The sequence below is a fragment of the Acanthopagrus latus genome, chromosome 5 (genome assembly GCF_904848185.1).
Source record: "Acanthopagrus latus isolate v.2019 chromosome 5, fAcaLat1.1, whole genome shotgun sequence".
Classification (NCBI taxonomy): domain Eukaryota; kingdom Metazoa; phylum Chordata; class Actinopteri; order Spariformes; family Sparidae; genus Acanthopagrus; species Acanthopagrus latus.
In genome coordinates, this window is record NC_051043.1 from 24507271 (window position 1) to 24521837 (window position 14567).

General features: G+C 43.4%; 1 protein-coding gene across 7 annotated transcripts in view; it reads right to left on the reverse strand.

Moving 5' to 3' along the window:
- Positions 1-6459: 6459 nt before the first annotated feature.
- grid2 (glutamate receptor, ionotropic, delta 2) overlaps positions 6460-14567 on the reverse strand; it is a 480315-nt gene continuing 472207 nt past the window's right edge. For 4 of the 7 annotated variants that reach the window (XM_037099101.1, XM_037099104.1, XM_037099106.1 and 1 more), the window contains one exon: positions 6460-8425. In XM_037099101.1, the coding sequence (XP_036954996.1) occupies positions 7967-8425 (459 nt within the window). In that variant the 3' untranslated portion in view covers positions 6460-7966. Of the gene's footprint in view, positions 8426-10956; positions 11265-11703; positions 11804-14567 lie in introns of all 7 variants that reach the window. The other 3 variants (XM_037099102.1, XM_037099103.1, XR_005075218.1) reach the window with 3 other exon arrangements.

Consider the following 14567-nt stretch of genomic DNA (forward strand, 5'->3'; position numbering starts at 1 on the left):
CCAATGAGAAGTCTCGGTAAAGCCCGAGAGAGGTGATTATGGTCCCCCGAAGCCGGACTGTTTATGATAACGTTACAATTTAAGGAGCGTATAGCGCAAGGGAGGTAAGGGGAACCTCCCACAGGACGCACGTGCATGGGGGGGGGGGCGACGCTCCGAGGTGAGGAGCGTGGACAGCGCGAGACGTGCGCAGCTTGGGACAGGGCTCCTACCTGTGCGTGTGTCTGACACATCTCAGACACCGCACTTCAATTTCTGTTGCAAAAAAAGAAACCTGATTTGATGAAAGTTGTTTTCTATTTTTTTGTGCGTCACTCGTGCACCAAGTCAAAGTGTGGAGCTCCATCTCAAAACAACCCAGTAAATTATTCATAAATTAAGAAAATAACAGTTTTTATTCATTCCATTCAACAGTGACACACATGCATGCAGGATGCTGCATTGACAAACATATTTGAGGGAGGAAAGTTTTTCAATGAACTTAAGGCTGTAGTAAAACTTAAGCAAAAGTCAGCTGAAGTAAAAACTAGTTAAAAAAAGAAAATGTTGCGCTCCTGGGGGCTCGCGCGCTCATTGTCGATTCATCCATTGGAAGATCATTCTCCAGTTTCCATTTTTTCCTTTGTGGCGGCTCTAAAAAAAAAAAAAAAAAAAAAAAACTCTTTTGATCTGGCTCTCGGAACGCCCTGTCGGTAAAAAGGGCTTCACAGGGAACGGAAACATGAGCAGGGGTCTCGCGCTCGATGCTGTTTCCGTACTGACACGAGCGAGCTGTACCGTGGCGCGCGGTCGCTACTGAAGGGCAGTGAGGAGAAAGTACGCACGCGCACGCACGCACACTGGAATTGCATTTCAATTGCACTATGGAGTTTTGGAGAAGAAAGTCAAACTCAGAATTTTTAATATTTACATGAAGTAATAATAGAAACTCAGAAATATTTATCTTTTCCATAACTTAATAAACAAGCTGTTCTCAGAGGAGAATAAGGTCCCCAGAACACTGTTTGAAGCTAGACAGGTGGCAGGGTCTGCCACACATAAACAAAGTAAAACAGTATGAAACTGCGTTATTGGGTTTATTCAACAAATACAGTTTATTTACGTTGTTTCTGCTTAAAAAAAAAACAACAAAAAACAACCAAATCTTTGTCTTCTGATTAAAATTTCGCCCCCCAAAAATGACATAGTCCATCTTTAATTACAGCCTTAAACACAAGTCTCAAAAAAAAACAAAAAAAAACGCACAAGTTATATCTGTTTGGGGAACCGCCTGCAGTCTACTGATCAAAGCTGCCCTGCTTACTGAGACGCAAACTTTTAGGCCCAGCTTGGCAAATGCACAATGGGCTAATTGCTGGGTGGAAATTGGCTATTTAACCTAATTGCCATGGTCGATTTAGGATAAGGAGGGTACAGCTTCAGTTATGTGTTAAATACAGTAGCCCAATGTATACGGGACAATGATCAAGAAGAGGAGCATCTTCAGCCTACCTGTTGCTGCCCCTACTGACAGCTTTGTCGCCACTAAAGGCGCACTATGTAGTTTTTGGGGAAGACATTTTAATCAGAAGAGAAAAAGATCCTCAGTGACTGTCTTTAAAGTAAATAAGCAAACTGTCTTTGTTTTCACAACTGAATAAACAAACTGATCTCAAAAGACAACACAGTTTCATCCTGTTTTACTTTGTCTATATGTGGCAGACCCTGCCACCTTTCTAGCTTCAAACAGTGTTCTGGGACCTGATTTTCCTCTGAGAAACAACTTGTTCATTCAGTTATGGAAAAAACCTAATTCTGAGTTTGTATCAGTATGTAATAATATCATAAATATTAAAATTGTGAGTTTGACTTTCTTCTAAAAAGCAAACAAATAAAAAAATCCCAATCCCCAAAATTCAGGCTGAATGGAAACAACACTTTAAGCACTTGGATTTGACCCTATCAATTTTGCAAAGATCACAACTTTGATAGTTTGTATGAAAGCAAAATTTAAAAATATATGGACCATATTTAAAGATACCAAGCCTTGTGTTGGCCACAAACCTAATTCCCGTGAAGAAAAATCCCATAATTCCAGAGATAACCTGGCATCAGTCTTTTCTACTTTTTATTCATGTATTCATCATGGGGACGTCTTGCGGGCAAGAGGTCTGGCGCCGAGCGTTCGCCCCCTCTTCCCACCTACAAGCCCCATCCAACGGGCCGGGCCGGGCTCCTGAAGCTACCGACAGGTTGGATATTGTAGCTGGCGATTATTAAAGTGTCGCAGCCACAATGGAGACTCTATGTTCCATTGGTCACGCCTGGGGGGCTCCTCGAGGGAGAGGAGAGGAGGAGAAGAGGGGGGGGATCCCATTCCGATGCGCGAGAGGAGTCTGCATGCTGCCGCTTCTCATTCCCATCTCCTGGGAGACCGGGGCGCGACAGGCACGAGACTGGAGTGAGGGGAGCCGGACAGGGACCTCAGAACTGAACCGAGGCCTCTCCTCAACCCACCGAATCCAGGAGGTTGTTTTTAAACGTGCTTTCACCAGCGACACGAGGGACTCCAACGTTTTTTTGCCATCAAAAAATCACAGAGTTATTGAAGTGTCATTTATTTTAGACTGACCTGTTTTATCATCTCCTTACAGTCGTGTTTCTGTAAAATGTGACGCCTCTTCATTCTGAGGTTTTCCTTATTTTACTGTTAATTATCTTATGTGGTGTGCCCTCCTCCAGGTCACCACAGTGGAGAGGAGGTCGCAGGACATACGATTTGACCGTACAGATTGTAAAGCCCAGTGAGGCAACGTGATTGTGACTGTGGGCTTTACAAATAAAATCTGATTGGACTTTTCCAGAAGTCGTGGAAAATAACTATAAACAGAAATATTACAACATGAATAAGCAATATGCACATCTTCATTTGACTGCTTTAGTTGCAAGTTACTTGAAAAAGACCACATTGTGTTAAAAATCCAATACTGTGATATAGCACCTTTTTTTTTGATACTCTAAGCACATTATGCTCCCAATACTTTATGCACTTGATGGACTTTTAACTCCAATGGATCAGTCTTCATTCTGTTATTGCAACTTCTTTCTTTAGTAAAAGAACTAGATTGTTTATATTTCTGTGCCCTCAACAGCTTAGTCGATGTTGCTTCTCAGATTAAACTTTCCAAAGAGTTTTAAATGCTGGTAGACGCTCAAACAAAAAGAAGGACAGAGTGACATTCAGCACATGTTTGTGCTCTATTCCCTCTTTCAGGTCCAGGCTCAGAGCTTACTTTTACTCCCATGCTTTTCAGTCCTCCTGATATGGCTGATTTTTGACCTGAGCCAGTGCACATGGAAAAAAACACAAATTTCCAAGTAAAGATGCTGACTTTGATCCATCCTCTGCTTAGGCTAACTCGCGTCCAGTCAAATCATAAGCATCACCAGCATCTGAAGAATCAATTTCTCACATTTGTTTTCTTTTATTTTGCTAATATCTTGTGAGTCAATCCTGAAGAGATGCAGGCAGGTCTTTGACTAGGGGGGACCTAACAGCGCCACTCTCTGGTTGGAACTGAGAACTGCGATGTAGTGCTGCTCCATTGAACTTGACAGCAGTCATGCTCAGCAGCGTGTCTATCCAGCTGTTAACAGCAGCATACAGGCCTTTGAAGGGATAACCCTATTTGAAGTGAAAGACACAAAAGCTTAGCTCGTGTTTGAACTCATAATCTACTGCAAACGTAAAATAATTTCAGCTCACCCAATATACACATTTAAGAAAACGTATTTTCTCCTTAACGTTCACTTATGTTGCCTCTTTGAGGGTTTAATCATCTGCAGCTACGAGTGCTACAAGATGAAATCCCTTCTCATTAATAATTAAATGACACCCCGCCAGCATTAATCAATTTTAATTGTATTTGTTCTGGATCAATTGGCCTGAATAAAAAGGTCCAAATGAGACTGTAACATGCAAGTCAACAAACCTCCCCCCCAAGGAAAGGTTAGTCAGGACTGCAGGTTTCGAAATCTTTAAAATGGAGTTTGTAAGGGGGGAAACATTTCTCTTTTATTGAATTATTTTCACAAAAAACAAATCAGATGCCCTATGTTACCCAATTTTACACACTGTTAAGAAATGATGATTGAATAAAAGAGAGTGACTCAGAGGAGATAAGGAATAACGCTCTTCAGGTAGAGCAACACCTTCTTGAGGAAAGCACGACTACTTACCAGTACTCGGGTCGACTTACCAGTAAGACGTGGCAGAATCGGTAACCGTTGCTGCTGGAAGAGAAGGCGATCGAACGCTGTAGAGAGGGAAAACTTGTCAAGAAAATAAGCTACTCATAGTACCCTTTTTTAGATTATTGGAACTCTGATCATCCAAAGAAATCCCCACTTGTTGGTGCTTTGCTCGGTCAAATAGTGGAGGTTCTTGTTCAGTGAATTCATCAGATGTGTAAAGTGAACAGAGAAAAGACATAAGGAGTTTGGCATAAGAGGAATACTTAACTCTGTAGAGCCATCCCTGTGTTAAATCACACAGAATCATGAACGGTCATGATTTACAAATTGCTGAAAAATCCCCCAAAATAACATTATATGTCTGAAATGCGCCACTTTTATCCGCCCAGTTGGCAGAATAAAAGGCTGGGCATTGTACATTTCTGTAAACCACAGATATGTTAATATTGTACAATTCAGACGTATCATACAAACATTCCAACAACAGTTGTCATATCACGTTCTGATAACAGGGATGTTAGCTGACTTTCATGCCGCAGATTCAACATTTGTAACTGTTGCAGTACTTTAGGATGTTTTGCAGTGTCAGTGGCGACTAAACAGGACATTTCTGACATGATGTAAGATCAGTTTGCAGACGAAAAGCAGCATCATTTAAACGAGGTGTTGGACCTCCAGCCATGTTCGTGGTAAACCATAACATCCATCTTTTGCGAGCCCCAAGTGGCCTGTGCCTTCACCTCAGGACACCACAAGCACTGTTTTGTCGATTCTCAATATGTGAAAATAGACCATAAAGCTGCAAACAAAGACATGAAAAGCTTCAACGCATCTGTGGCATGCAGAAAAATACGCTGCCAACATTTACTCAGTTGGGTTGCTGTTTGTCTACATTAGCAAAAAACAACAAATACCATCCCACTGTAGAAAACCTGTTTATTAGACAAATTATACACAGAAAGCTTTGCCACTTGTAACAGAGGCCCCAGTTTGTTCAGTTTTTGAATAATATGCAACACATACAACAAAATAGGCCTATATTAAATACTGTACATCATAAATTTTTGAAAATTATCAAGTAAAACCTGTAGTTCTATGTATGAAATTAAAAATGTTAACAGATAGCGCAAGAGCAAGTTTGTGCATGCTTTCTTTTTAATCAACTTGCCAACTCTTTGTTATTTAGCCAGCAAATAATAAAATGAACTCAGGATGATGTGAGAAAAGCGAGAGTTTTTGCGTTGATGTGTTCGATGTCGACCGTGGGCAGAAACGAGGGAAGGAACCAAATGCAATAACGCGACTGCGAAACTCAACACTAAAGCTCGTCATGATATACTCTTTTTTCTTTTTTTGTTAAACAAAAATAGCATCAACATGTAAAATATACATTTTTTTTTCATAATGTCTCTTTCATTTATACTAAATAAAACCTTTTAATCTGTGTCCTATTTGTCATTCAATAACCATACTGTAGCCTAATATAAGAAAAAGAATGCCTAAGAATGCTTGCTCCAGAAACACTGTGGCTCGACTGAGTTCTCTACGCACAACATTTTGCAGTTTTAGTTCTTAACGATAACAAACTGAAAAACTTGTTCTAAACAACTAACATTATCAATTATTAATACAGTGTTAGTGAAAAAGATTTGGTTCCATTTTACCACCCCGAGCCCCCCCACTAATCCTCAAAATATTCCTTTAATGCTCTCACTGTATCGTTTTCCCGAGCCCCCAACCCCAAAATGCACCTTAATGGTCTTGTTTTAATTAATTGGCACTTTAAAAAAACAAGTTATAGAAACAGTACCCTTAACATTACAGATATGAAATAGAAGTATATTTCGGACTCATCTCGTAAAAGGCAGCCATTGGGTTTTTTTTTCTTTCCGATGGCCGTTGACTCTTCGTCACATTCTGATGACCCTGAAGCACAACCACTGATTTCGCTGCTCTAAAAGTGTTTTCCAGTCCACGGTGATGTTTTTTCGGGGTTCGACCGGAAGTTGGGAGGGTACAGCTAGCTAAGTTGACATATAAGGCCTGTACTGAAGATGCTGTTGCGATGGCTTCTCCTCAAGACAAAATAAACTCCATTTCACCACCTGAACCTGATAAGAAGTGATACGTGACACAACCTTACAGAATGAGCTTTTATCTTTTTAACACCCGGGTCATGGCAGCACTAAATTAAGCAAAAGAAAAATTAAAGAAACGAAAACAAAATTGAAAGTTTGAATGACTTAATGATGCAAAACCAGAGACTACAGCACTCATTTAGCAGTTTTTCAAAGTTTGCTGAGAGGAAAGAAAACAAGTAGACAGCTCAGAACAATGTTATTTTTTGTACTTCCTGACCAAAACACATTCCACGCATTAAAATCTATTTTTTTTTTCAAAAACAAAAAATCAATAAAAGACATATAATAAGCATAAGCTTTTTTGAAGTCTTTCGGCTTTGTCTTTTATGTTTTTTTTTCCTTTAAGTTGTTTTTCATATCATCCCTTTTTGCTATCCTTGTGAGAGTCTGATTGGAGGATCTCACCTTGACTTGAAAAGCAGAGAGCACGGTACAGGTGAGAAAAGAAAAAAAGGTCAGATCTACATACAATCACTTACAGGTCTGTGGGCACTGGTACAGTGCAGTGGGATCGACAAAGAGTCTTCAATGTGCATCAAAATGGTGAAAACAGTTTCAGGCTGATGCACCAAAATGGCAGATATAGTTGACGCACCAAAACTGGCGATTCTGCAGTGTCATTTTGTTGCACTGTCATGGCATTTCAGCGGTTTCCAGACCGATGCGCCGTGATGGCGTCAGCGTGAGTTCGGCTGTGAAGTCTTAGGTCTTAGGCAGGCCACCGTGTGGACACCATCTTGGGAGATGATTGGACATTTAGAACCCCAGATATTTGTGGAACAACACCAGAGAACAGAAAAAACTCAGTATGGACTCCCACATAGTGAAAAGGCAGAGTAAAACTGGAGAAGTGGAATCTTCCATTATCCACTGAGATGAGACCTTTTTCGAAACTACAAGGAGCTGCTGTATGTGTTCCCAGGGCTACAGACAAAACTACTGTTAAATATGCCTTCACAAAAGAACTGCCCCTTAATCGCTTGGTAGTGTGAGCCCCTTTGACTTGTTTGATGGTTATATACGCCATCAATGGCAGCCCTGGTGCTCACAGGAACATCCAAGTGTTTCCCGTGGTTGGGGTAGGTGTAAACCAAACCCTCCGACGTGGGGTTTAGATAATAATAGTCAGGTCATTTCAGCAGATCTCCTTTATATGAGGCAGTCTTCATATCGTAAAACAGAAACAATAAAAAAGAGATCCCCTTTCACACATATCCCAAAATAATCCCCCAAACAATCACAACAACAACAGCAACAACAATAAAGCAAAGATTCAGGCCCCCCACCCCCCCTTACCCCCATCCCTTTTTGCACCTCACCGGCATGGTTTGCAGGAGGATAGAAACCCCCGACAGACCTCCACCTCCTTCGTCTTCTCCACGTACATAATGGACACCCCTGGAAACACCCAAGCAGAAACTGAAAACATAAAGATTCCTATGTACACGGATCTCTATCTTCTGACTTTTTAGATCAGCCACAATGTATTTGTTCTACCATCCCGTGACCGACCGACCCTCGCCACCTCGCCTCGCTCCTTCTGCTCTACCTCCTCCTCTTCCTCCTGAACCAACCGTATCCTTAGCAACTCCTCATATAGAGGTGCCCCTGTCTGGATCATTGCCGTATCCAAAGTTGGGTCCCGGACCTGTGGGCTGGTAGGGGATGGAGGACATTGTTTTAATGGGGCTGCGGAAGAAGCCACCGTTGGGGGCCCTCTGCCTGAAAGGGCCCACCCCGCCAGTCCGGTGGTCCTGGAGGACGTTGCCGCCGCCGCCACCGAAGCCAGCGGAAAATCCAGCAGCGGCTTTGGCAGAGAGGCTGCGGCTGAGGGTCTGGATCTGCTCGGGGATAAAGGTGGTGGTGGTGATGTGGGTGTTGCGGAAGTCGCTGATCTGCTCGAGTGCCTGGCGCGCGGCCGGCAGCGCATCCATGTCAAGGGGTGTTAAATCGACGGAAGAGGTGGAGAACTGCTTGTGGGGGCTTTCATCCTCGGTGCACAAGCTGTTAACCCGGCGGTGTAGGTGCTCCAGGTCGATCTCCTTATCGTCCTGCAGGTGGGGAGGGGGCAGGGGAAGGAGTGGGAGTTGGACGGAGAAGAGGAAGCGGTGATGGTAAATGGTAGGAGGGAAGGGAAGGTAGTCAGAAAAGAAAATGAGGTGTAGGATGGAAAGGAAGTATGAGAAGGAATAGGATGGGAGAAAAATCGGGGAACAGTGTTTAAAGATGGGAGAAAGGGATGAGGAAAATGGAAGAGGGAAAGGAACAGGAGGAGAGATGGAAGATAAGAGGGATGAATTGAGAAAAGATGGATAAAGGAAGGAAAGGAGGTAAAAGGAAAAGAAGTGAGGGGTGTGCAAAAAGAGCATCAAGGAAATGGACAAAACAGCGAAGGAACAGTACAGAGGAGAGTACGTGTGGAGAGGATATATTTTGAAAAAAGAGGAGGTGGACAAGGATGGGGTGTATTTGTATTCAGCAACAGGGATGTCATCCATCCGACCGGTATAAATGGATAGCAAGGACAATAGTGAAAGCAGGAGAAGAGTGTTAGACAATGCAGATGACGAGATGATGAAGGCAGGATGGCACGCGTGCGGCCAAACAAAGGTTTTTTTGGCACCATTAAAAAAAAAAAAAAAAAAGTGAGATTCAAGTGGAGGTAATAGCCGTAAGTTAAGTTATGAGAATGGGAGTGAGTAAATAAGAGCAGCAGAAAGATGTTTTGATGGTCACATGAAACGTGGATGTGACGGGAAGCAGGGAGAGCAGAAAGAGAGGAGGAAAAAATGGAGGGGAGGATAGAGAAGCACACTCTGAGCTGTGGTCAGGATATTGAAAGAGAGAAACATACACACACTTCTACAAGGATCTTTAAATAAGGGAGTGCAGAGGATCTGGAATGCATACAGAAAAAAACACACCGCTGTCATGCTGTGTGCTCTGCGATTCCAGGGTGCTAGGTCTATGCTGATTATAGTAACTAGAATATAACAAATAAAACAACAGGCTTCCTGTTTTCCTCGTTTTCTGTATTGCATTCTGGCCGTCATGCCAAAAAAAATTCACGTTGAGATTGACATCTCGTTTTCAAGTGAATTTTTTCCAGGCCACATACAATTCAACTCTTAACGGCTTATCAATCAGAACGTATATGACTTAACTTTCTATCAAACATCTTTAAACAGCTTTAACAGTCTTAACACTTTCACCTAAAGACAAAGCACATACATTAACTTAAAGCTTTAACTTTAACTTAACAATATAAGTTAAATGAAAGTTATTATTCACATATGAATAACTTATCCACAGAGTCTAAAGTATGGCGACACTCAGTAAGAGGTGTTTCATGCTTTTACTGGATAGGAGAGGGTGGACAGTGGTGCAACGGAGCTGGGTTTTTGCGATGGATGAGGTGCGGATATAGAGAGGAGAAGGTTTAGGTGGAAGGTGCTGGAAGGTGTTTCCAAAACATTTTTTTTTTCTTGCATTTTCCACACACACGCGCGCACACACACACATACACACAGGTGGCAATGTGCTTCTCTAGCTTTGCGGAGTCTCGGAGGCAGGTGGTGGGAGGTGTGGGGTGTCTCATTTTGGTGTTTGGACGTATCGTTTGAGGAAAGGGGATCACATCATTTGAGGGTACAGGTAGAGTTACTGACCGTGTCCTTCGGGTCTGGGGGGTCTGGAGGGGGCTCTGGACCTACTGCGTGTTGCTCAGGGACAGAAGGGACCAACGGTGGTGGCCCCCGGTTGCCATCTAAGGAGGGGACAGTGGGAGGAGGGAGAGGACGGGGGGGCGCTAACGTTTGCCGTGACACTATCATACACACACTGACGGTTTGCGGGGTGGGGGGAGGGGGGGCGGTATCCAAAGGGTACAGTTGGTATCAAAGAAATGACGGGAAGTGAAAGAGAAGAGTGAATCACAAATGGTCAGTCGGTTGCCTGTGAGAGGAGACTTAACAGGGAACTAGGGGGGCTGAATGAATAGGAGGAGAAGTGGATGGTTTTTGCGGAAGTATGTGGCAGGGCCTGAGTGTATTTGCATCCCTAAGAAGGAGATGTACTGTTTTTCTCCTTTCTAATGCCCACTGTACCACTACAGACCCTGAATCACCTAGATGATAACCTATAGTGACATAGAAATCTACAGGTCGGAAATTTATTTAAATGTACATCTCTTGTCAAAGTCTAGACCACAAAAGGGTTTCTGACTTCATTTTACAATTTGAGGTTTTATAAAAATCTCTATGCTTAGTTAAAAATAAATACTTTTGCAGGCTTATACCTGCGTGCATAACTCTACAGAGCATGTAACTCTGACAGCCTGGTCAAAGAGGATCTGTTTTCCTTTAGACGGAGGGACAGCACCCTCTAATGGCAGAAAGGCATCATTGCACATGTATCCAGCTGGCGACATGCCAGCTTTATAAATATTCTTCAAAAGAGGTACATTTGGTTCCAGCAGGGAGCTCTGCCGTAACCCTGCTCCTGGGCGTCTATCATTTTCTCTTAATGCATCATTCATGTGTAGCGGCATTTCAAATAGCATCTGTCTTCAAGCATTACTAACCAATGATTTATTTTTATCCTCTATTGTATGTATAACCTTGGGGTGGGAGGTGAGGTGGTGAAGGTGGTCATTCTCATTTTGGGGGCGAGCTCAGAGGGGTTGGTGGGTTCGTAGGAGTGCTGCACAATCAGAGCGCAGGGTATGTCGCAGCATGCTGGGGGCTGGTAATGGGTGGCGGTGGGGACATTGGTGTTGGCGGTGTTGGGGGTCTGGTTCTGGGTCTGACCGCCCAGGGCGAGAGGGTGCTCGTTGGGGCTGTGAGGGCACGGATCGGCAGCTTGCCTGGCAGATGGGCCATCTGCCTGCGTCTGGTGCGAGTGTGTGACGTGTGTGAGCAAGCGGGACAGGGAGAGATACAGAGAGCGAGAGGGCGATGGAAAAGAGACGCGGGGTAATTCATATAAATGTGTTTGTGTGTTTGTGTGCATGCAAGTCGGGTGGGAAGATTCAAACGAGCCAAAACAAACAAACCCAGAGAAAAAAACAAAGAAAGAAAGAAGCCAAATAGACAGAACACAGGCAAACACACAGGCAGACAAACGTGGCGGAGACAGAGAGGGGATGAGTGACGGACAAGATCAGGCAGATGGAGGGATGGTTAGGTGGAGGAGAGAGAGAAGTCAATTGGAGAGACAGACGGGTGGGGGGTGAGCGAGAAGAAAGACATGGCAGTCAGTCAGCACACACAGTTAAGCAGGTCGTTCTGTGTCGTGTCCCCGGAGAGACATTCACACAGTCGTTATATACCTGGAAAGGGGAGACGTTTAAATGCCATTTTGTATTGCTCTCCCTCTCTCTCTCTCTCTCTCCCCCTCGCCCGCTACACCCCTCAACACAGAGTACTTATCTACAAAAACAAAACAAAAAAGGCAATATGAGAGCTTTGAGCCACAGTGACACAGATCATTATATAGAGTTAGAACGAGGAGAGTGGCAGTTCCCGTCCAAAACCACGTAGGTCGTTTTTTTTTTCTTTTTTTTTTGATGTACCAGATGGGACAATACACGGGGGGAAGTGCCTGCTCTTCTCGCGCTAAATCTATGGATTATGTGAAATATCAGACACGGTCAAAAAAACCCACAGATGTTACCATTATGGAAGAGTTCTGACAGTGATCATCATATCTCGTTGGTCAATACGCGGCATCATTAGTCGATCTCAAGTTTGGAATTGTTTGACTCCACTGGCAGAACTCTTTCATACAAACCTCTGGTAGAACATATATAGGCCAAAAAAGGGTAAAGCAATACAGCCGCCCTGTTATGAATGAGATGGGCCTCAGACACTCATCTGTAAAAAAAAAAAAAAAACTTGTCAAAAAATTTAGACTAGCTTCCAAAGCATTGTTAAAGGCACCTTGGTCCATTTTTCCTTAGATATGAAGCACTATCACTGCGAACATACCCGACCCAAAATGAGTTCAGATGCTTTTGAGCACAGCAGCAATGCAAGGGAAGATGACTTCCAACTTCCAAAAATGTTTAATATATCATGTAAATAAGAACTCTACTGCATTGTAGACACCATTTACTTGAATTAACATGTTAAGTATCTCATGATAGCAGGGATGACTTGCAGGTAGACTGTCAATACACAGTTGCACAACCCCTCCTTGTTATATGTGCGTATCCTCGTCTTCATGCATTTCTTGTCATCGGTGACCCACATAAGTCACCTCTGTGGAAATGTGTGCGTTTGTGAGCGTGTTGAGCGTACGAGCCCAGCAGAGAAACTATTCACATCGAGAAGCACACTCATATTTAACAATGTCAGCCATTCCACACAACACAGAACCACGGACACGAACATTGACATAAAGCCGACAGTCAAAAGCAGTTACCACAGTGTACAGTATGAATGTCAAGGCGTGTACAGACATTATGTAAGTATGCAATGTTTTAGTATGTATAAGAAAACACAGACACACAGACAAGCTTAGTTGTATTAGAGTTTGAAAAGTGGATCGTGGGGTTTTTCATGTCGGCAGGAAGCATGTGTGTCGGTGTGTGGCAGGCGGGGATGGTGTTTTTTTCGGCCGCACAGTCTGGATGGATGAATGTAGTCATGATCTGCGCTAAGTCTTTAATGAGTTTGAGTGAATGGCATCCATCTTGTGGAGTGAGATCTGATCTTTGACTGCTCCAGGTGAAGGGGGGGGGGGCATGAACTGAAAACCGACGGGGTGGTGGAGGTGGGGGTGGGGGTATTTTATGAAGCATGTTTTCAAACAAAGCTGAGCAAAATGTGCATCGTGGTAGCATTTATGGGCTTCATGATATGAAACAAAGTCTGAGCATTTGCCGTTTTGCCACAAGCCTGACATGGCGGAGGAGGCGAGATAAATGCGAGGCAATGATGATGTGTGTTCATGCACGTGACAGGGAGCGAGCGCATCGGTGTGTTTGTGTTACTGCAAGGGCGGCCATATTGGGGAAGTTGTTTGTCATCTTAAGGGAGGACAATAAAAAGGGCTTTTCAGGGTGCTTTTGAATAGACAGACAATCCACAGGTGTCTATGATAGGTAACAGCCATCTGATAATCTCTGTACATTTGTGCACATGCTTGTTTTTAGATTATAATCTGGAGAGTTAAATTGTAAAGTAACTTTATTTAAAATCTCCACAATTGCCATGTTGGCTCAAATAGAATATTACACTCAGAAAAGTTCAGACAACCATGTAAATCACCGTGTGGCTGATATTAGCCTGAATTCTCTATACAGACGGGCTATATACAGTCATTGCGTTGGAGTGGTGCATTGGAAGCAGAGTCCCCGTGCCAAGTCTGCACCCCCGGTTCATATTCCTGGTGCCAGTGTATCTTGCTAAGCCAAGTGTTTTCGTGGCCCACGCATAAAAGACTGGGTCACCTGGCTTTCCCATTTAATGTGAACCTTGCAAAAAAAAGGGAGCTGCGTGCTCTTGGCTCGCCGCGATGTTCTTAAGCAGCGCTAACAGTCGCCGTGACATCCAGCCAGAGGTTGAGGAGTTCTTCATTTAAACTGACAGAGAGCGAGCTGTCTAGAGGAGTTAATTACCATCTTTATGGTTTGCTTCACTTTATTAATTTGACTCGAGGAAGTTGGTGCGACATTAAACACACTAGACCTACTCCATTGGCCATGACTAAGGCCAAATTGCATGCAGAGGCAGAGGTTTTCCCCAGCCGATAAAATGCAACATATGCAATTTAATCTAATTAGCTGCTTTGAAGTTGACTTAAATTTGTCTTCCTTCCTCCACTGAGTCAGGACATGCTGCAGTGGTCCCGGCTTGACTCTCTCTCTCTCCGGTTCTCCTCTCAGCAACCATCTTTGCAGCTGGTCGCCCATTTGGAAAGATTTCTGCACAGATGGTTTCAGATCCGAGTGTGATATTCCCACTGTTTTAACATATACTGTGACAGGATCATTTACGGAAGACATAAGAAGTAGTATCTCAACTTAAATGATGGGGGGCGTTCTAGTTATAAGTTGCAGCAGCTTTTAAGCGGAAATTGTCAGCAGGTATGCTTCAAAGAAATTAATTTGTATCGTCTGTTGATCTGAAGGAAAACAGTATCATGTTGTTTCAATGGTATTAGTGTTAGTGTGGAGAGAAGTTCAAATTC